At 46.2% G+C, this 23,039-nt stretch overlaps 1 protein-coding gene across 1 annotated transcript; it reads right to left on the reverse strand.

Moving 5' to 3' along the window:
* Nucleotides 1-2,877: 2,877 nt before the first annotated feature.
* On the reverse strand, nt 2,878-15,269 carry LOC144147065 (uncharacterized). The gene is made up of 10 exons (XM_077679102.1): nt 14,784-15,269; nt 14,661-14,717; nt 14,493-14,597; nt 14,360-14,419; nt 13,189-13,266; nt 12,215-12,280; nt 12,057-12,125; nt 11,898-11,966; nt 7,208-7,955; nt 2,878-7,147 (listed from the first exon to the last, which is right to left on the reverse strand). The coding sequence occupies exons 1-10, from the start codon at nt 15,099-15,101 to the stop codon at nt 6,942-6,944; spliced, it is 1,776 nt and encodes a 591-aa protein (XP_077535228.1). The 5' UTR covers nt 15,102-15,269; the 3' UTR covers nt 2,878-6,941.
* Nucleotides 15,270-23,039: the final 7,770 nt, after the last annotated feature.

Raw genomic sequence — 23,039 nt, forward strand, 5'->3', positions numbered from 1 at the left:
TGATGCAATCGATACATCACAAAGGTGTTTCTTTACAGAGGTGTGCATACATTAGTTAAATGAATGTTGGGACAGAAATTAAGATACCCAAAATATCTCTAAAGTAATATGATAATGCCCAGCCTAGCCTAAATCATATTGCTCTTGTGACTTAAAAAGAGTTTTTTCTCAGCCATACAGTAATATTATGTTAAATGCATATATTTTGTCTTGCCATTTGGCAGCTAGAGTGGTAATTAGTGACTAAGAAGCTAGTTTCTCATTTTAATGCTGCGTTCTGCACCAGAGATAAAGTGCTATTCGTGTAGTTGCAATAAACATGGTTACAAATTTCGTAGCAAATTTCATAGTAATAGCAAATTCACAATTTGCATGGTTTTTTCTGGCTAGAATTTCCTGTTCATAATGGGATGTCCAATTTTTTATGCTGCAGCTGTATTTCTGGTTGAGGGAAAACCAATACTAGGGTTTTCTGCTTTCTTTGAGTAGGTCAGAAGTCTGTGTACTCAAAATTAATCCAGGCTTGCATTACAGTGCATGTCAGTCAGGTGTTGCTTTTATGGTGAACTCTGGAAACTAATGTAACTTCTGCATTCATTACACGCAGGCACTCAGCTCTTTGAAACGCTGAACGCACCAGAGCGGCACCGTGACCTTCGACCAACATCTGGTCAACAAACTGTACATAACCACGGAGGTGACAACTGTGCTCAGTGCCAAGCTTTTTATGACAGTTATGTCATGCTGTCATCAGCAGGTGCCACTGCACTTCAGCACGAGACGTCAAGCCAGTCGACACCACTGTGGTTCTTTTCAAGAAGACTGCGCTTGACGGCATCGAACATCAGTAAGGTGCCAAAAAAGGAAGCAACGGCTTGCGACAAAGCAGCGGAAAGGATGATTTCCCCCATTTTTTCTGGGAACGCGTCCACACGGCATGGCAAGCAGATGGAGCCAGTCGCGCGAGCCCAGTTTATTGCGAAGACTGGGCTTGTTGTCAGCGAAACTGGCAACGTTGTGCATTCTGAAATGCCGTGGCTTTCTGCCACGCCCGATGGGGTGATTGAGAGTCAAAACGCGATTCTTGAGATCAAGTGCCCAAATGTCACCGACTGCTTACCTCTGATAGATAGTGGGAAATATGATGTCAGACGAGACAAAGATGGGCTTTTAATTCTGGCACAAAATGGTCCCAATGGCTATTACAGCCAAGTTCAGTTTCAAATGTTCTGCACGAAGAGTAGTTGGTGCTTTTTTTATGTGTGGAGTGCACAGGGTGATGTTACTGTCCTGGTTCCTTTCAGCGCTCACTTTGTTGAAAGTAACTTGGCACGGCTACAAAAGTTTTATTTTTCTGAAATGCTTCCCCGACTCACAACTATGTACTGCAGTGGAAAGCTGGAAATTCTGTACCGTTACGGCCAAATCTGCCGAATGTAGATGTGCACTCAGTAGTGTTCTGTGCAGCCTGCATTGTGTAATGAATAGGTAAAAAGGAGCAAGAGACAATTGTTCATGTCGTTTTTACACTACAACAGTTTATGGCTAAGGTTCTGTGGATTTTTTGTGTCCGCCAACATATTTGTGGGTGCAAAACTCAGTTCCTGAATGTGATGCAAAAGTGTGGGACTTTCATGTGTGCGCTCTTGTTTGTCTTCAAAGTGTCAAGTCGTGTTTGCATGTTGTTTGTTTGTGTGCTTGCAAGGCTTCATTTGGTTCCGAACTTGCATTAGCTCGAAAAGTTTCCCTCCTCCGTTTTGAATTTCGCTTCTCTTTTCCCATCGTAATGTCCCCGGGAGGCTGCATTTACTCCAGACATGCGGACTTCGAAAAGTTCCAAGTCTGCGGGACGTGTAGACTGCTTAAATGTGCCGTGCCTTGATTCTCCACCACGAACGTATATGCCTATCTCCCTAATTCCTGACTATCTACTTAGATTATTTCTGTTTATTTCTGCTCACACCTGTGCTTGCCGTACGTATTTTACCATTTGTAGTTATCGTTTCGTGAAACATTGGGTTGAATCACCAAACCTTCGTTATCTATTGGATGATGCACAAGAGCCGTCAAGATCTTAATCGAACCTGTCGATCACATTTCATGCCTGAGGTGTGATGTTTGTGGTTCAAGTGAACTTTGATTGATTGTGGGGTTTAACGCGCCGACGCAACGCAGGCAATGAGGCCCGCCGTAGTGGAGGGCTCCGGATTAATTTTGACCACCTGGGGATCTTTATCGTGCGCCGAAATCTCGTACACACGGGCGTTTTTGCTTTTCGCCTCCATCAGAAAAGCGGCCGCCGCGGCTGGGAATCGAACCCGCGACCTCAAATGAACTTTCATCTGTGCCTTATTGTGTGATTTGCACAACATTCTTGTGCCCCATCACTTTGCCAGTGATGTGTGCGGTTTTTTTTGCCTTGAGTCTTCTGTGTGCACCTTACACGAAGCCCATGTTCTTTTTAGAGACCCACTGTTCGTGTCAATGTCTGAAGTGTAATTACTGTGCATTTCTTTTTCTGGTGTGTACCATGTGACCTCATGTGGCAGTGAAGGTTGGATTTTCACGTTAGAACAACTTTGGACTTCCTCAACAGCACCTCCGTTTGTATTGTGTACATATTGTACATAATGTGTGCAGTTTCTCTTTCAAGCAGTCTGGTGAACTGAAATACAGCGGCTTGAACTTATTATTTTTCACAGACTGAAACGGTTGCTTTTTCTGGTGAACACTTCCGGAAAACATCGACCTGTCACGTGCACTGTGTATTCTTCACTTGCTTGCTCCCTAGTTCCTTCCTGCTGTTTAACTTTCCTGATGCCTACCATTCTGTGTAATTGCAGCTGTTTTATTCACCTTTATTTGTGCACACAATTGCCCATTCTTCTGCAACGCACAGCGTGCCTGTTGCCTAAAATATGGAAAGTAACTGTTTTTTACCCTGAAAATTGGCTTGTTCTTGAAAATGTATTTTGGCTTTTAGCCCCATTTGTTTATTTCATTTTGGTTCTAAACCTTCCATAGCTGGAGCAGATATTGCTCACCACTTCTTCGTCTTCTTTTATGGGGGAAGGGGTGAACACAGAATTTTTAAAAGGTACGACTCCACAAACAAGGAGGGCCTTGTAAATAAATTGCTGTAAAAAGATTATGCACTAAATTTCAAAGCACATATAGTTTTGCAAGCTTACAATCCATTCAATTTGCATTTGATTTCAGTCGGCCTCAGGTGATCACATAAGTGGGCCATATCGCAGTCCTATTGTCTTTTCATTATATGGCTAATTTGAGTGAAGTTTGCAATAAATGCAGCGTTATTCCGAAACAATCTTCTGAAAGAACCGAAATTGTTTGTCTGTGTAGCCCCTTTAAGTCAAGTTTATAAAAATCTCAGTTCGGGGCTCTGCCCATGCAACTTCAAAAAAGCACCATCAATGGACAGGCTGTTAGTCCGACAAAGACAAAACACGACTTTGTTCAGTTTGAAAGAACTAGCCTGTGGTATCTCGTTCAGCTACCTTCCAGCAGTGAAAGATGTTTTGTTAACTGAAAAAAAAAAATGCCAGTAATATTGAAGCACTTTCACATTTCACGCTACAGTAGCGTCTCAAGGGCCAGAGTGAAACCGTATGGGCCAGCAGTAAAAACGCAGGTACCAGTGTGTTCACTGCGCGTAAGCATTCAAGTGATTTTATTTATTTACACTGTTAGCCCTGGTTGGGCTATTACAGGGTGGGTTTGCTAAAAAAACAAAATACGCACGCAGACAAGGATTCTTAATATCCTCGTGCTGCATAAAACGAGAAAGTTGCATACTACAAATATAGCACAACAAACAAACAAACATATAGCACAAATACATTTTTAAACGCAGTGACCTAAAAAAAGCACAGACAAGCAGCAATTATTCAACAAGGGTGTGCGCAAAAACTAGCGCACAATGTATGTTGCAGCACAACGAGAGCCCTTTGATGCTTTTCTGGTCATGAAACTGTGGTCGAAGGTTGATATAGGTACCAAAGCTGCTTCTAGGGGCACTGCTGTGCACAAGAGGGCAACAAGCAGTCGTGAGAGTTAGGATTTCATGCAGGCCGTTCTAAAGTTTGACAATTATGTGCGTGCTACTCGTACTCCTATGTTATTATTTGTCATAGATGATCAGTCATAGCTTACTTACTAGTGCAGGCGTACGGCCAACTTGTGTGTTTGGGAATACCTTATGCAAGGAAGATCACTACCTTAAAAAGTCCACGTGTTGTGGTAACTTTCTCCATTTATAGGTACCTTGCAACTGGATCACCTGCACACACGCAATTCTTCGAAACGATAGCTGAGCCGCATTGGAGAAGCACAATCCTTGACTCACAGATGCAAATTGCTATGTCAACCAGCTCAAGTTTTCTTTTTTACAGTGAAGCTATTAGCCTCTCGTTGGTCAGAAAATTTCGTGTCGTAAACAAAAAAACCCAGACAGGACACATCAATTCCCGCTCAAGACGTCGAGCGCATGCGTCAGGGTAATCTGGCGTACCGCATAGAGCTCGGTATTCGTGTAAAGAAAAAAACCACAAAACAAGCATCGAAACCGCACTAAGGATAATAAGGCGCGAGTGAACAATAGGTACCATGCCCCCCCTCTCCCCATGTATTCTGGCAACGCTGCCCCTATAAACATTGCCTAATGCGTTGCACACTTTTCAATGGGAAGGGTAAGGATGCTTAGTTCACGCACTCATCCGCTATGGGGCGCGCGCCGGCGGACATCTTGCCTTGCGTCACTGCTCGCGATTCGCGAACGCTGCACCCACTTCTCCGACGTGTCTGTCAGCTTTCCTGCTGGGTTTCAAGAGCCGTTTCGCTCACATCTTAGTCGCGACGGGGTGGTAGTTCTGGGGCGCGCTGGGGGTGTCGCTCACTTCATACTTGCTCCATTTTTCCAAAGATAACTGGCAGAGGCAGAACTTAAATAGTGTAAGAACATTTTAATTGTTGGATAGCCAAATAGCGAACAGAAAAACGATATTCTCGGGTGGTGCACCCATTATTTTACTGATTTTTTTTCTCTCTGGACAATTAAGGGAAGAAAAAATTGCGTGCACATTTTTTGTTCAGCCGCTAATTACTTCCACCATTACTTTTCCAGAATTATCACGTGCTTGTAACTTTCAGAAGATTATAGAAAACAAAAGGATAAGCAGCTGAGGATCCCGCCACGCCGTCAGGGTGCTTCTACAGTACAGTCCTCAATTTTAAAAGTGCATACCGATGCGGAGTGTGAACAGCAGAGACAAAACAAGACCGAAATGCGGAGGGGATAGAGGTGGGATGCCCCACTCAGAAAATTTCAGGGCCTGGGATCCGAGTAGATAAGCGCGCAATGCCGGCACCAGCCTGCGGCAGCGCAAGGGATTTTGCTTCGTGACAAAGGAAGTTTTATCAGCGACAGGCCAAGACAGACAGGCATGGTGAAAAACAAGAAGGCGTAGGAGCGCCGCCTCGGGAACGCTAAACAAACTTTCCACTATTTTGCATAGTCTCCGAAAAGTGGCGCTGGCTGGCGGACACGAAAGCACGCTGGAAGGCTACGGAGCGGGGAAGGGTAGGAGAGAGCAACAGGAGAGTGGCTGTTTGGCCATTTTTCGCTCACGCGTTAGGCAATGTTTATACAGGCGGCGTTGGTTTATGCTTCTGCACCTGAAGCGACAGCTCGTTACACAACACCATTTAAGGCATTGTTGGGCTCATGTTGCGTGTTGGCTACTTCATACATGAGGCACAAGCACATGAATCTAGTGCGACAAGGACTGTGCAAGTTTTCTGGCGGGCAGTGCCAGTCGAGTAGCGTTTGAACCATGCTTTCGTTGCCGTTATGGCTGTGCTGGCAGCCCCCTTCTGACACCCAGCTCTGCGTTGCGGCCACTTTTGGCAGCAAATGACGCTCCCATAACGTGATGGAGAAGTTTCTTGACCAGAAAAGCATTGAACTCTGGTAGCGCAGAAAAAAAAAATCAGTAGCACAGCATGATCAACAAGAAACCATGGACAAGCAGCAAGTATTCCACCAAGATGTGCGCAGAAAATACTGCGTATAACGTCTTACAGTGCAACGTCTTGATAACACAGAAAAAAGAAAATGCAAAGGAGACGGCAAAACACTATACTCGAGGAAAGAAAATATGGGCGTAGCTTATGACCACTTTATAGCGAAACGATATTGGAGCAAGGCTTATTCAAACTCATGAATAGAGACTGACATAACTACAGCCTGTGGTAATAAATTCCAGTTTTCTATTCTAAAAAAAACATTTCAAAGTGTCTACCCTGATAGAATAAATGGAATTAGAGGCCCCACTACAAATGTCCAGACATGTTTTTTGGTGGTGGCTTTTGGTTGGTGGCCACGAATAGCACCAATATAATCCTGTGGCGTCATAGAAAAGTCGCAAAAAGTGGCTGTGAAGTTGCCACTGCTTGGTCTGTTTACTCAATATCTCCACTATTCCTCTGAAGTTTGCAATACAATTGGTATCAGTGTTATCGGGACAAAGCAGTCTTAACAAACCAAGCTTTGTGGCCCCTTTGTCTTTGTGGCCCCTTATAACACTGGTGGCATGGCAATGGTGGATGGACTCTTGCCGCTTTCGTGTCACTGTTATTCGTTCCCCCTCCCCTTGCTCCCTCACATTCACCGCGTTCGGAAGAACCAGACCTCCCTTTTCCCATTGCTTCCTCAAACTTTGCATGTGTGTTTTCCACGCTGACTGTGCAAGAGTGTACGTATGTTACCAACATGTTGCTCCGAGGCGGAAGAGCCAGACATTCCCTCTCCGCTTACTCCTAACTCCTCTCCAACTTTTTTTTTTCACACGTGCACTGGTTCCTGCAGAGGACCCTCTTGGATACGGACAGATGTTTTGCCTAGACCGTCGTTCTTCAAGCACTTATTCGCGAATAAGCTCACTTTTTAGGTTGCAGAGACCTGCACAAACAAAAATCATCCTACTGATAGTCTTCTTAGACTTAATTGGCAAAGCTTGCTTGAATATCCGGTACGTTTTGATCCGGTTAATGGCCCTTTCCACATGAATGCGGACAGAGGCAATCCGCCTGGTCTCTGTCACCTCCTTTTCCGTGAGCTGCTTCTTTCCTGCAAAATAAATGCGAAAACATTTTTAGCCGCCATGCATTGCAAGTTAAGGACACGTACCTTTCGTGAAGGCTGGGGTGTTCAGTTTTATTCCCTGCACCTGCAGCTCGTCGTCCAGGATAAAGCCTCGGTCGGCCATGATTTCATCCCCTGGGACAAGATAGTCGCCTACACTGCTGTCCCTAGTGATGAATTTATCTGAGGCACGGCCCCCATATGCCTTTGAGACAAACATAATGTAGCCACTTGGCGCAATTGCTACAAGAAATTTGACGGTGTTGTGGGCTTTGTAGTTGCTATACGTCTGCGCCCTAGCCATGAGCTTTTTGGCACGCTGTAGCATGACCTCTGTGCAATCGAGAATGCATGTGGTGCTGTCGTAGCCATTCTCGATAAAAGACGCCGGCATGCTGTTGGTAATGTGGCTCCTTGGCAGCCAGACAACCACATACTTCATAACTTCGGAAAGTATGCCAAGCATGTAGTTTACCTGGTTGCCAACACTGGACACCGATAGCCCAAAAATGCGAGCCAGATGCCCATAGAGGAGCCCAAGGCGAAGCCTCATGAGGCACATCATTAGTTGGTCAGCTCGGGACAGTTTGCACGACTTTTTTCCAAGTGCCCCCACTGCCTCGACAAGCTTTCTGAACACAGCTTCTGAAAGTCCAGTGTAGAAAAAAATGTCATCTCCAGATAGCCCTTCAACAAAAGATGGCTTCTGAAACCCAAGTGGTGGGCTTTGACCATATGTGTGATCTTGATGACAGGGATTCTCCCACTGTGTTGCAGTGTCACAGGTTGAGGCCTGTAAAGAATGCAAGACAAGAGCTTAAACATGAGAAATTTCTTCAAAATTTCAGCGACCGCCATTATGACACACCAACTGAAACTGCAGTTAGCTTTACGTAAATTATTACTTAGCTCAACACACCAAAGGTCCACAAAGGCTGAATAAATTGCATGCATTTTGTTGCGTCCCCAGTGACGCTTGCATTTCATGCTCTCATCTACTGCACCGTGGCATTGATGTAAAGGCTGGTGACTTCCAGCACTTCGGTGTTCCCCATGTGTATGCATGCATCTCAGGGAAAAAAAAGATTGCAAAATGACTCAAAAGGCTGCACCAAATTAGAATCTGTGAGGCCTGTGTGCAAGGTAGCTGTGAACAGTCGTCCATAGTCATTACCGTCACACATTAGTGGGCAAAGCCAACTGATTTAGCCAAAATGCACTAGAAAAATAGTTCGAACAATGGCACATAGACGTAAGCAAAAATGACAACATATTTATTTAAAGCTTTTGAAAGCTTACAATGCCCGCACATAAATGGTTACACTACAACGCTATTGTGTATTAGCTACAAAAAGAACGTGGCAAGCTATTTTAAAGGGACCCTGCAACACTTACCATCGACTACTCGTAATGTATTTGGGGGTAAAGTCTATTGTCCCAGCAATCTCCTCCCTCAAGAATTATGAAAATTCGTTCACTATCACCGAAACTACGCAAGATGAAAAATAGCGCATAAATGTTCCCTCTCAACTCAACCGTGGACAACGCGCCGAAAGCTGCGCGCTCTCTCCCGGAGAGGGGGGCGGCGCGCGGCGTTCTGTTCGGCGGCCTTCGATATGTCACAGGCCGGGGAGTTTCGTCCTTTTCCCCGCAACGTAGACGGGTCTATTTCCGGTCTAGTGCCACAAAAAAGCAGGCATGGTGGCCTGCTCGCAAGCAAGCGCTCAGGCTGGTAGGGCGTTTTTCTAGCAATAAACGATTGTTGCCGAGTGGGCTCGTTGAAAGTGGAATATTTAGTTCGTCACTCAAACTCCACGCGCACTCAAAACAAAAGAAACACCAAAAGCATGCGGACAGGTTCAGACATAAAAGAGGTTCATACACAGCGCCGACGACGGCTGATCGTCACAGGAAATGCCAGACTTTAGCCGCGAAGTTGACCGGCGACAGCCAATAGGACAGCCATGGCCCGATTGATGTCGCAGAGGCCATGCCAAGGGTGCATAATGAGGAGAATTGAAGAGACAGCGGTTGGTTGTTCCGCGACTTTCACGGCGATTTGCTCGCTTACCGCTTCACGTCCACGTGTAATATTTGGCTCGGGTGTTCCTGGAAGTCTAATCTAAACGTCGCGCAGGTTTACTTGCACTGCACGAAGAGTGTCGCAGGGTCCCTTTAAGTAGCCCAGAGCTAAGCCCTTGTGAGAGAAGGTGCTGTAAGGTATACAAAACACATTGTCAGAATGAGTGCGTTGACTGCTGCTGTGCAGAATTGATGAAATAAGCTCAACCCACCAGTTGGGTGTGAACTTTACAATGGTGGGTTTCAGCACTCCCCACTTGTCTTTGTTCTACAGTAATGCATAGGCGCTTTGACGAGAGCTTTTAGTGTCGAGACCCCTTTATTAAACAAAATGCCAAATTAACACCAGTCAAATGCATTGCATTAAAACAAATGAGAGGTTTTCTGTCCTGTAGTAGTAGCGTTTCAAAGCAAAGCTTTCTACCCTTAGCAACCAACAGTTATTTCGTGGCGTGTGGGACAAGCAACTCCCAACGCGGCGGGAGGGGAGGGGGGCAGGGGGCGCTTTTCACTCATGGAGCACAGTGTAGATGGTGCGGCGATAGGGCGCTATTACCCAGCGTTCCCCGTGCTCACCCCAGAGGCCGCGTCGGCAGGACACTTCTGTCGGCTTTGTCGTCTGGTTTAGCGACGGTGTTGGGCCTGTTCTGGCGCTGCTTCACGTCCGTTGTGCGCTTACTACGCATGGCTTGATTAAATTGTTCGACAGCACCTTCAGGGTAATCTGCACCCGAATAAATTATACCCGTGCCACACGTACACGAGAAATGACATTTAGTGCTTAATGCCTTAAGTTAACTTTCAGTCACCGTGTCTTCGTATGGAGACGCAACTTTCTTCGTCGTTTTCCTCATAAAAACGAAGAGTTCATGCTGAAGAGCGGTGCGGCTGATGTTTGAAACCTACGGAAGTGAAAGGTAGCGCCATGTTATGTGGAATGGCGAAACCGCACTCAGAAACATCGTTTCAAAATAGACGCCACCAAGTTTTGTGGGGGCTCCGGTGTGTTTCCGTCCCAAGTTCTCTTTTATATGCGGCGCAAATCATTTATAAAGGCTACTTTCATGTGCAGAAATTATTATTTCGCCTCCTTGTTTGTAAACTGCCTCAGAATATTTATTATTTTTTATAGGGAAAAGCAGGATTGAGTAATAATGTCTCTGTATGAGGACGCGACGCCATTTGCGTGATAAGTATTCCAGAGAGACTGAACTTTTTTTCTTCCCTCTAGACACTGCTATACCTCCAAGTATGGAATTTTTCTGCAGTGAATATAATAATTCGTGACTGAAATAATTAAATGGCATTAATTCGCTGCTACACGCAAAAATCTTATGCCATTCGCTCTAATCTCATTTTTGGTTTAAGGAGTTCCGCACAACTCATTCGCCTTCACGAATGCCTTAAATCTGCCTACTCTCAAACGCGAGGAGCACAAAATGAAACCAACGAAACTCTCAGCACCAGAGGGTTGACACGGAAACGTAGCTGAACTTTGAAACAAGACGATTTTCTCTGCTCTCTTGGTGGCGAAGTTCTGAACAAGACGAAGTTCACTAAAACAGCAGCAAAAAGGCAAAACATCGCGTTGCTCATCGTTCCAAATTTTACGGATTTGGCTACCGCTGGCAGGTGATGGCAGCTGCTGAAGCCACTTTTAGAAACAGCTCACACTGTTTCTTAGAAAACACTATTTCTCATAATGTTTCCTTTCACAAAAACATTTTTAACCCTTGACAGACATCTTTCTCTACATTAAAAGCTACTAAATATGAGTGCATTTCTCTTTTTGGTCATTATCACCATCATGCCAAACACATTTAATAGCTTTGCGTGTTTGCGTGCAGCACGGCCCGCCCAAATAATGTCGTTCGGTATCTTAAGGCCTAATACAATTAATGTCATTTTTCGTGTATATGTGGCACGGGCATGAAGTAGTCATACGGCAAAAATATGTCAAGGATTCATTAGCACGGTGGGAAAACAAAATGTAGAGACCACTTACAGACATCTGGCCGCTACAGAAACGCCACCTTTTGCGCATTGCTTGTCACGAATGGGACTCCGAAATTGCTGAATACCAATTCGGTTGTGTTTTAACCCGTATTACAAAAGACGAAAGGAGCAACTGGTTCTGATAAATAGCGATTATAAAATTTCTCTCAGCTTTCTCACAATCATCAAACTTACTAAACTGACTAGTTTAAATCTGTATAAATGGGAATCACCAAGCTCACATGCCGGATTGTTTCAGTGTCTGCGCTTGTGTCGTGCGGTGGTGTAGCCTCGAGCTAGCACATCAGGATGGCTAGGTTCCTCTGTCTCAGCCTTCAAAACACGCTCCTTTCCGTTTTGTTTCTGCTGACGCCCGGCCGGGCTACAGCGGCAGTGTCTGCCGCTCGAGCCTGGCCGTGGCCCACGCTGCTTCGTTGAGGACGGCAGCCCCACCAATCCCAGGGAACGGCTACCAGAATCTCTGGTTTCACTCTTTCTAGAGCTACGTGTGTGAATTCAAGTGACATCGCACGTGGAATTGTTGTGAAGGTCGTTCACAGTTTTGCTTTCAAGCAACCTTCACAGCGTGGATTGGAGCCAGCTTTTTTCAAAAGGAAGCCTGCATACAATGATTGTGAGGGTGCTTCACTCTACTTACTTTTGGTATTTGCTGCTCCTGTGGGCTAGTCTTGTCGGCAGAGGCTGGAGTGGCCAAAGTCTGTGTTGTCTGGAATAGTAAAGTTTGTGATTGCTCTAACTGTCGTGTATTTAGGGAAGGTGTGCAGAAGCAGCCTGGTATAAATATCATTCAACTTACAGCATCTGTAGGTAAGGGGTTGGTCCTTGCGCCAGCAGTAGTGCCTGGTTTAGTCGACGTTTGTGTTGCCTGAAATAAAACGGGTTCACAGTAGTGTAGTTAACTGAAACAATGAGACATGTCTGCACCACAGTGAATGCAATGCTTCATCTACTTACAGCATCCATGCACTGTGAAGAGGTTGCTGCACTGCAACCATCAAAGGTGGCCAGCATGTACGCTGTCTGCAGTAAAACGGGAAGGGGAAATTATGTGCATGCTAAAAAAAGCCTCTAGCATGCACTACTTTAGAAAGCGCTGTACACTAGAGTAGAAGGCTACTCAAGAGTGTAGCATGCACTAACGCATTAACTGCTTGGCTACTTGCACAGCTTCCCTTCCTTCCCAGTTACCCACAGGCCAAGAGTCATCCAAATGTCAAGAAATTTCTTCCTCCTCCCCTCTAGCATGCAAGCAGTTCAGTTCACATGCTCAACTTGTCATTTCGACAAATAACCAACTTTATGGGCTTCTTCGTTAAAAACAGCAGGTTTTTCTCATGCAGCAATGGGAGTTTGCCTCGATGCGAAGCTTTGCAGTGCCGAGTGCACGCCTAACTAAAACATACTGCACTTGTGAGGCATCTTCTACTTTAACAGCACTCTTGTTTGTAGCACCTTAATGTCCCATTTTTGTGCACTGTTGCCTTCACAGCTGTTTCTTTTTTTTTTGAGGGGGGGGGGCTAAGTTATGAAATAATCGAGGGTTGCACAAAAGCTCGCCTGGTCATGGTGGGTCATCGTAAAAGGAGAACAACACCAACCAATGAATTTTAGTCAAATAAACATTTCAGCACCCACATGGGATCATTGTTTATAATGCACGAAATGGTCCTGAACTTTCCAAGCAGTGTTCTGGCGTTCGAAAATATGGCCAAAGACGAGCTGCCTTCCACATGTTTAATTAAGGCTTGGGTTTGGGCAAGTTTGTTCAAATAATGTTCCACATGTTTGCCTAGAACACATGAATTTTTAGTTGGCCATTTCTCACTTCTTAATGCTCCCTTAGACAACTGTGTAGGTGTCCACTTGCACATTCAGCAAACATTGACCAGTGCATGTGGTATTACATTAACCACACTACTTGTACATACTTTATGGGTGATGTCTGGTTCAGGCCCATCAGGTGCCTCTGCAGGAACATCAGCGGCAGTTTCTTCTGGGGTCTGAAACTGTCAGCACAAAGAACAGACTAGTTGTAATGACCATTTTCAAAAACCTCGGCTTTATGCAAGAAGTCCGTGTTGCGCTTCTTACAAGGCTGGTAAACCGTTACACGTGAGCACTACGAATGGCACGTACCGAAAAAGAAAAAAGGTACTGACTACAGTGACGGGGCCCGTCGCTTTAAAATCTGCACTACAGTGACGGGGCCCCTGCACTACACGTGTTTTGCCAGTCAGTCGTTCGCACGAGCTGCCTGGCGCACGAGCTGCCTGGCGCTTGTTTATGGAAAGGCCGTGTCTAGCGTTCCGTCCAGAGGAAACACAACTCGCGTTGAGAGCAGTCTCTCTTGATTTTTACCCAACCGGCCAAACCGCTACCGCTCCCTGACTAGCCAGAATCACTGATAATTATTAATCATTATTAATAATTACAGATGGTCGGACTAACTCTAGCTCTATCCGAACGGATCTCCAAGCCGCCACCCGACGCCCGCTTCACAATATTTCAGCGAGAGCAGTCGGTCTTGATTTTTACCTAACCGGCCAAACCGCTTCCACTCACTGACTAGCCAGTCACTGTTAATTATTAATCACTGGTAATAATTACAGGAGATCGGGCATAACTGGCGATGGCTACGTCGACTTTGGCTCCAGTGAGCAGGAGTGGTTCGGCCGCTTGAGTAAAAAACCGACCGACTGCTCTCACCGCGTGAATTGTTTTGCTGTTACAAAACGCTAACCACGTGGCCACACACACACACACACACACACACACACACAAAAAAACACGGTGCGAGAATCGAACCACAGTCTACAACGTCCATAGTCAGCGGCAGAACCACTACACCAAATCCACCAACGAGAATCGGCGGCCAATCGGCTGGTTTTGATTTTGTTATATTAAGGGGGCCCCGTCACTGTAATGATTCTTTTAGAGTGACGGGGCCTCGTCACTGTAGTGCAGATTTTAAAGCGACGGGCCCCGTCACTGTAGTCAGTACCGAGAAAAAAAGAATCTGGAGTCAACCCTTCCCTTTCCTTTCACGTGACGTAATCGTACTGTATCGCTGCGTTCTAAACAAGATGCGGGATCAAATACCTTGCTGAGAGATGCTGCAGCTGCACACAGCGCCTCTAAACCCATGTTACACCTTGAAACCTGCATGTGCGCGAGAAAAGTGCCAGTGGTTATTGTGAAAGCTCGATCTTCTAGATGAAAGTCTCCGTCTCACCATCTGTTTTGGTGCGGATGTCGAGGCCTTTTCTGTGTCTGATCCCTCAGAGTCCAAGAGGACGCTTTCGGAGTTCGTTGCTTCCGGCGTATTCTCATCTCTCCTCTGCAAAACAGTCACGGATAAGCACGGTCGCATTTTACGGCACTTGTGAAGTGAACAACGTACCTTTTTTGTCGCCGTTTGGTAATCGTGCTTTACTAGGCGTCGCCTTCCAACTACAACCTACGATACAATAAATTTCCAGTTTTTAGTAACAGGAAAATGAATCCCGATCAACACACTGGTTACCTTTCTTTCGTAGCCGAGACGGAGCATCGGCACTGGGTTTCGGTCGCTTCGTTTGCCGTCCACGAAGTGCTCCGAGCACAGACGCGACGATTCTGTCGGCGTAAAACCTTTCCGGTTGACCGCGCTTAACCACCGCTGTCTTAAATCAGGGTCGGCGGGAAAACGATGCAACAAAAACATGTTGCAGCCGCACTCTTCTTGGGCGACACCGTGAGTGCCGCAGGTCTGCTTACGCAAGACATTTCTTTTCTTTTGGTTGTTGGTACAACCGTATGCAGCGCAGTGCTGCCCGGTTGAGAAAGAATTGCTGTACGGCATAAATGCCTTAGAAAAACGCAAAACCGGACCGAATAGCTCGGAAACGCATGCAGGGATGCATGGAGCACGCCACAAACAACAGTCCAGAGGCAGCGAGCAACACTGGGGCCACCAGTACTCTCCAACCGGATCGCTAATGGCGCGGTGCTGCGCACCGGTTTGAGGTTTCCGCTGGAAAGGTCTATACTCCTCGTGCGGCGTGTTATTTCTTGCGCCTGGTCATGCGTTGTCTCGTTCCCTTTCCCTCCAAGGTGGGCAAGCGTCCGTATGATCTGGATCTGTCGCTGCGGCGGGTAGCGGAGTAGCATTGCGCGAGCCGCAGCGTGAACCGTTCCGGCCTGGAAGTGCCGGCAGGACTGTTGGCTGTTCGTCACTACAGTAGTAGCCTGGGTAGCCCTTTACGGCCCAGCCCACACAAACGTGTGGGTCAACAAATTCGTTTACTCAGTGGCGCCTGTTTCGGTTTCACAGCCCTGGGTAGCCGCTGCGAACGCCTCCGAGACTTCATTGGTTTCGGTAGTTCACTCATTTTGCCACCAGGGGACGAGAAATCGCACATTGAAAACGGCGCCCCAGCAGGCGCGATCACGATAGCCGCCTTCAAGATTAAAACTGATATTTCTTCTTGCTATTCTCGTATTTTCTGAATAACAAGCTTAAGACACGACTTGCAGGACTTGGAAAAACACGATCGGGTAAAAAATACACCCGTTCCCTTCGTGTGGGTTCTGTCATTACGCTTGAAAAATGCACCCACACATATGTGTGGGCTGGGCTATCGTCGTTACGAAAATTTTGCTGGGCGGTATTGGCCGCGAGGCCCACCACTGGAGAGGCTGGCGCTCCGATCGTTTTGACGTCACTTGTAGGATCACCGTTCCTACCTTGCTGCACAGTTGGCTTGCAGCGCGTGACACTTTGCTTAGGATGCGCGTTCTAAAAGTATTTTCGTGTTAATTTCCGTCGTTTGAAGTTAATTCTCAGTGCGTCAAGCGCAGTTTGACGTCGTGGGGATTTTATAATCGTATTAACTGTAGTACATTCTCCGCAAACAACTTGAGCGTGGTGGCGTACGTGTGCGACCGAAGCGTAAGCTGCGGCTCCTTTCCCCGATCAACAATGATTGCCAAGCTAAGTTTCTAGATTTCCCTTTTTTGCAACAAATGTGTAAAGCAAGAAATCATGAAGCGTTTACTGCTCGCAGAAACGCTCCGCGCACACACCGCCGTGCCTGCCCGCACGGCCGACGGAGCAGCTCGAACCGACGCAGGTCGCGGCAGCAACAACTTGTCGCCGCTTTTTAAAATCACGCTAGTTGTGGAAAAGTAATTCGACAGCGGTGAATGTGGATGTTAGAGGGGGGGGAAAATAGTGCTAGGTAGTGTCATCAGTTGTGGCTTTCAAAGCGATGCTCAAATAACTGCCGCGATCTACGCCGACCGTCCCCGAAGGTCGGTCCCGGCACCGCCGGCCCGTTCACGCGCGGTGCGGCGAGCGGCCGAAGGATATGTGCCTGCGCCAAGCATCGGCCGAGGCCGTGGCAGGTTCTTGATCGTCGATCGCTTAAACGGACGCGGATACAAAGTTACACATACAAAAAAGAGGGTGACAGTGAAGTGAAAAGTTGTATTAGGGACTCTCATTCGCAACTGTAACGATAGCGGCGAAGAAATATCTTCCGCGACGTTAAGCCAAAAGTTCCGAACATACCATTACGTGCATCCGAAGCCGGCGGCGAGCGCTTCGAGAAGACCCTTTCGTCGCGCGCGCGCACGGGTTGCGTTTAGGTTCCCCCATCACTTTGGGGGGCCCCCAACGCTCGGTTCTTCTATTTTAAAATTCCCAATTACCCTAATTCAGTAACGACGTGTTTCCCCTCGTACACAGCCTCGCCTTCTGTGAGCAATCGTTAGTTTTATTGATGCTATAGGATGGCAGGCTCACTGTAAACATAAAAGAGCCCACGTTACAATTATACATTCCCACGCCGAAGTCCTAATGAAACCTAAATATAGCCATGTTCAAACCCGCTCGCAGGCGTTGAAAACTCGTGTTCGTATACCATTTATACATTGCGGACAAGTTGTCGCGAAAAGTAAACATATTAGCCGTGCAGAGTACAGGCTAGGACAGTGATCGTTAATCAAATCCGGGAATAACTATGAAAAACATTGTAGGGGTAATAGGCACTGCTTAAGCCAAACTGCGCATCATAGCAGTACTTGTAAGCATGCGCGGCGAAGCAATCCGATCACCGTTCTCACGTAGTCATTCATTTACCAGGCAAGGCGCAGTAGGCGCGGTGAGATCACAAGTGAGCGACGCGCTTCCGTCGCTGTTACAAGGTGTTTCCTTGCACACACAGTCTCGTACACGTCACGTCGCAAGTATTTCATAATGAATTTACAGTGTACTTTTCTCGGCATCAGTTGCATCGTCATTGGCGTTAGCTGGCTGCGTACGAGCTGTGGGGCGCGGCGGTGTCACCGGGAAAAAGCGAGTCGCTGATTGCTCGCCCGGATTATTCGGGTTGCAGACAACTTTTTTTGGGTAATTTGCATCAAATCCACAAAGAGCGCAGGGGGGGGGGGGGTACGGTGGCCACACACACACACACACAAAAACACGCGGCAGCATACGCAGATGAAATGGGTTGTAGCAGACGACAACCCGACCCGGCGTCCAACAAGTGACGTCATTCGTAGGTGGCGCCACGGTATGTCCCCGGGGCCAATAGGCTGGCGGGCTAGTGAACTGCAGCGCTAGAGATAAATAATTTTTTCTTGCTTTCTTGGTGCCTCGTTTATTCGCGGTTTTGTGCTGGTTCATTGGTAATCTTTTCTTGCGCCTTAACCTTGAACTAGTTCAGTAATTACTTGTGATAATATTATTATTTATAATTATTAATTATATTAATTAAAAATTCATCATTATTTATTTTCACAAAATCCTATTTATAATATAGGTACTCCTGAAAACAATATAAAACTTCTAAGTAATACATAAAAATGGAGTTTTTCTGCGCCTGATGCCGTTTTTAAGGTATTCTTTCTATGCGCAGATCATACGAATAGAAGCCCAACCCACACATATGTGTGGGTTTGTTTTCTGTGTGAAATACTCTGAGCTTTCCATTTTCACTTGTCGATGCATCATTGGGAAGGGGCAAATGCGCAAAACGTAATTACTTGTTGCCATTTTTTTTTAAATTTTGTTGGGCAGGAAAGGGGTAGAGGAGATGGCAAGTGCCATGGCCGCCTCTTCAGCTTCAGCTGGTGATAGTGTTTTGAAAGAGGCAGCGATAGCCTGACCTCCTTGGGCGGGGCTTACTGCCAAGGCGAACGCTGGATAGGAGGGGTATGCTGCCGCGTCTGTAAAGACTGCGCCAGCCCCTTGACTGTACTGTCGTACGATGGCCTTCACGTGAACCTTACGCCGTCCACTGGGGTGTTCAGGGTGCAAATTACGCCAAGAATTGTGCTTTAATGAGTTCCTGAGTAGGTCGGGGGAGGGGCTCTAGAAGTTGGTCGTTGTAGCCCGGAGTATTTATTCCCAGTCCTGAGAGGACCTTGCGGCCCGCGTTGGTAAGACCAACCGTCGGTATTGTTGTAAAAGATGTCCTTCAACTAGTTCAGACGCCGTATTGTGGATTCCGAGTTGAAGGAGTAGGAAGGTGGATGTGTTTGCCGGAAGGCACAGTGCGTGCTTGTATAATCTTTGGATCATTGTATTGACGCTTTCTTCTTCGTGTTTGTTGAGCAGAGCATATGGGATTGCGTTCGTGATGCGGGAAATAATAATGGCGTGCACGAGACGTAGCGCCGCCTTATCCCCGAAGCCGCGCCTCTTCGTGATGATTCAGTGCAGCATATGGGACACCTGGTCCGTAGTGTGCTTCAGCCGATTTTGCGCGTTCAAGGAAACCTAAAATTGAATTCGAAAGGGGATACCGTTCAAAGAACAAAACTTTCGAATTGATGTTCCTGCTAAATATATTCACGTAAACGCACCCCCAGCAGTTAAAACAGGCCTATGGACTCCACACTTTACTCGGAGAAATAATCTCACAATGTTTACAAATCACTGCAGTGTCCATCAACCGGTGGTGGCAGTTAATAGGGAGCTATTCACTGCTGCGCCTCATTGACCTGGTGTACATTCGACGCGTCAAAACTTGCAACACGTTAACATCGTCATGTACGGGGAACCAAACAGTCGTATGAAGAGCTTTATAACCAATTCCAACTTAATACGCGTAATAAATTACAATGTTGAAGTTATTATTCAATTGATACTACTTGACGAGTTTTACATTCGTGTACGGAAGCGCTTGGCTCTGGAAAAGGTTTTCTGGTCGCCAATAAAGTAAAGCACTTGTAGAACTAGTCACACTGGGCCAAAAAACCGTTTCAGATCACTTCCTCAAGAACTCTAATATAAATAAAATTATATATGGCATTATTTACCCTGACGTTAGTGGCCATTACCTAATAAACTTCAAACATCAAACAATTAGTTGTGGACGCCAGTTCAGGTGGATGGTTGCACGTTTTAACGCAGGAGGTGACCTAGATACGAAAAATATGGCGGATTTGGGTAGTTTTTCGGCGCAAGTCACTGGAGTTCAAATCACAACCTTTCACCCACACTCCAAATACGCTGCACAAAAAAAGAAAACCAGGTGAATTACTATTCGGTTGGGCTTCGTGTGAACACAGAAAGTTGTAAGCCCAATAGAAGGTCGATTCTTGAGAACTGGTGTGCTAGTGCACGTTGTGCAGATACTAGTACACGTGTCGTAAAAAGGAGACTCACAAACCTATGCAGCACCGAGAGACATCTACAGTCAGCTGTGTCATTCGCATAAAGGGCTGTGGCACCAGGCAAGATATATAGAAATTAAGAATGTTTAGGTAGAAGAACATCCGTAAACTACGTATGCTTTGAAAATTCCTAAAAGTTTCTTTTGCGGACCTTACACGCAACCAGCTTAAACAAGATTCGTAAGAAACTTCTCCAGCACCGTAACTCTTCAACGGTGACAGAGGCTTTTAGGAGCGAAGTGTTGCACGTTAGTCGGAGGATATCCTGCTGAGAAAAAAATATTAACGGTGGGGAACTTCGTGGGAAGGCTCTGACAAAGTTTTTGCAAGCGCCAGGCGTACGTACGTCCCACACTATGATAAAACCACATGCAGCTGCCCCTGCTCACGTGTGGTACTCACACTGAGGCTTTTTCAATCTTCGCTTTCACGCGCAATCATTGCGTTTAATTCGCCTTGGTTCGTTCGACCAACTTGGAAAAGGCAAGGCCCATCTATCAAAAAGCGGCTTGAAGCATCTCCCCCGCAACGTCCTAGCGGCGACGACCGTTGACCGACTTAATGTTCCATTCATCTCGGAACGAGCTCCGAAGGCTGCAGGCGAGTCGCTGTTCTCTGCTTGTGAGCGTGACGCCACCCGCTGAGCTGAAAGGGGTGCTTCGCGAATATGGCTCGGCTACGTCCCTCGCCTACGCATACGCGGGACGGCCGACAACGCACTGCTCAGCGTTGCGGTGGTTTCCGAAGACCCTGTTGCCTGAAGATACCGTATTCGTCAGGCAATAACCACCCTTGCGCTTTCCAAGCGACTTTCGCATAGAGTCTTCAAAAAACAGCGTTGAGTCGAAAAGTAAATGGAGCAAGTGGGTAAGCAAATAAATAAAAAAAAATTTACTCTACCCGACCGTTCATTACAAAGTGAATTGTAACACTGTAGCAAACCATAAAAATATCACAGGTAATTGCAACGGTAATTTAACATACTTTGCATTGGTTCTGTCATCGGAAATCGCCCGTCCGAAGCAACAAAGTGGAGGACTGCGCAGAAACATTACGGGTCCTCAATTCTGTGCCGCTGTCGATGGTGCGAGTGTTTAAATCCTTGATTTACTTCCAATGTTACCACGCAGGCATCTATATAGTATCCGTCGGAATTGTTCGATTTCAGTAGGGCTAGCTCAGACATCGACCCACCATTTTTGCATAGTGCATCCTCTTAGCGCCATTCAAGACCACGATGATAGCTCGTTCAGAGCGCTGCCATTAGTAAGGCGGGAAATGCAATTTAATTGGTCGCGGGCCGATATCGCTACCGCACGTTTTAGCCTACACGCGAGAAGTGTCGTTAGGGAATGGATCAGAAATAGTTACCTCCGCCGCCTCCTCATAAAAAAGATCAGTTTTTTTTACATTAAATGAGACACGCTACATAGTGCACTTTTATGACGATTGTTCTTCCCAACAAATCTTACAGAATATATTGCATATGAACCTTATACATACCATCGCTTGTGTGCCGTTAGTCGCTCAGACGAACCATTGCTTTAAAATAAAAACACTGGAGTTTTACCGGAGGTTTACCATACTTTTTTTCTTGAGAAAACACATACACGGCTAGAAATCTGGGGACAAAAAGCGAAGTGTTGCCTTATTGGGGCTGCGTGGGTAAGAAATGCTGTAAGCAGGATGAACGTGATACTTCATAGAAACAAGGCGATCAATAAATTGTGTAGGTAAATGTCATTACGAGTGAAGGAGAAGGAAGACCCGCTTTATTAGGCAGAAGCACGGCCGCTCAGTTCAAGCAACACGTTGATTGCGTAACATATGCTAAAGGGACTTCTTCGGAAACAAGAATGCATGTGGTGCCCTCCCAGTAAGTCAATATGAAGCTACAAACGCCGCTTCCCTCGGCCCCGATGACACAATGGACCCCTACTGAAGGAGTCACGAACGCCATTATTCTTTTACCATGGCGCTTGCTTACTAAAAAATTATCGATATAGGGCAAAACATTTCTTGTTTGTGGGGATTAACGTAACGTATTATTACCATAACTATGAAGAATGGTAATTATTTAGTGGTTTTTTTTACTCCCTAAAATAGATGGTTAGACACCCTGTTTCCAACGGAAAGGCCTAAATTGTAACACTTTATACAATTTCAGCACTTCGTGAAGGACAATGCAAAGTTGTTTTAGGGTCCTAAATTGAGGCCGTTAAGAAAAAACGTTGCACGGCCAGCAGCGTTCTGCCGCACTGTTTAAATAGTCATAGTATTTGCTGCAAAACCTTCTGCAAGCCACCCATGATTTTGTACTTTATACTGGCTTGTAAGTAATCTGTTACTGCTCCCTGCCTCTCATACGTTTGCACAATATCTCTGCTACACACAACAGTTTTCATTTTATGGTTGCTTTGTTTTACTGCTCCCACTTGGGGCACTTGCGGTTTAGGCAAAAACGTGCCGTTTGCGGTATTCAAACCTGTCTGTGTTTGGGCGTGTTACCCCGCATGTACACTTTTCGTGCAGAGTTTAAAAAGAACCCACAAGCCAGTAGTGGGAATAAAACATATACGCCACAGATTAAGCTGCCTAAATTAAAAAAAACGGAATACGGGCACATGCCCTGCTCTTAAAAAAGAGTAACAGTTTGGTTATGCGCAGTTTTTACGTCATAAGACACAAGAGGCGCAAGGGTGATTCATTTTCGTTGGTATAATTTCGCTAAACTGGACACGGAAATAGAAACCAAGAGTAAGAAAGGAACATTGTTAGACATACCAGTGAGGCTCATCTGCTGCCGGAGAGAGAAAAAAAATGACTCAGTCCTCTACGCACTTTGAAGAATCCCTAAGTTTCGACATATAACACTGCGGAGAATATGCAGATCGTCCAACGCATTCGCCAGGTTGTTGGCGGTATGTATTGAAGCTAATTAAGCGTCAAGAGTATATAACTGCTACAGTTATTACAGCGAAAAACGTCAAAACTGCTTCGTCACAACACTGGCACATACCCGAGAGCCGGATTATTATTATTTAGTGACTCAATGACTAAGGCGTTGTGCTGCTCAGCCCAAGGGCGCGGGTTTGATTACCGGCCGCGGCGCCGC

Source organism: Haemaphysalis longicornis, unplaced genomic scaffold, assembly GCF_048455015.1.
Source record: "Haemaphysalis longicornis isolate Haplotype H1 unplaced genomic scaffold, Haemaphysalis longicornis Haplotype H1 scaffold_7, whole genome shotgun sequence".
Taxonomy (NCBI): domain Eukaryota; kingdom Metazoa; phylum Arthropoda; class Arachnida; order Ixodida; family Ixodidae; genus Haemaphysalis; species Haemaphysalis longicornis.

What these genes read in the sequence shown, in the direction of transcription:
- LOC144147065 (XM_077679102.1), bottom strand. Translation starts at nt 15,101, where the DNA reads ATGCCGTACAGCAATTCTTTCTCAACCGGGCAGCACTGCGCTGCATAC. An exon ending in CATCCGCACCAAAACAGATG is followed by an intron (nt 14,420 to 14,492) that starts GTGAGACGGAGA and finishes GCGCACATGCAG; the next exon opens with GTTTCAAGGTGTAACATGGG. An exon ending in CTGCAGCATCTCTCAGCAAG is followed by an intron (nt 13,267 to 14,359) that starts GTATTTGATCCC and finishes TTGTGCTGACAG; the next exon opens with TTTCAGACCCCAGAAGAAAC.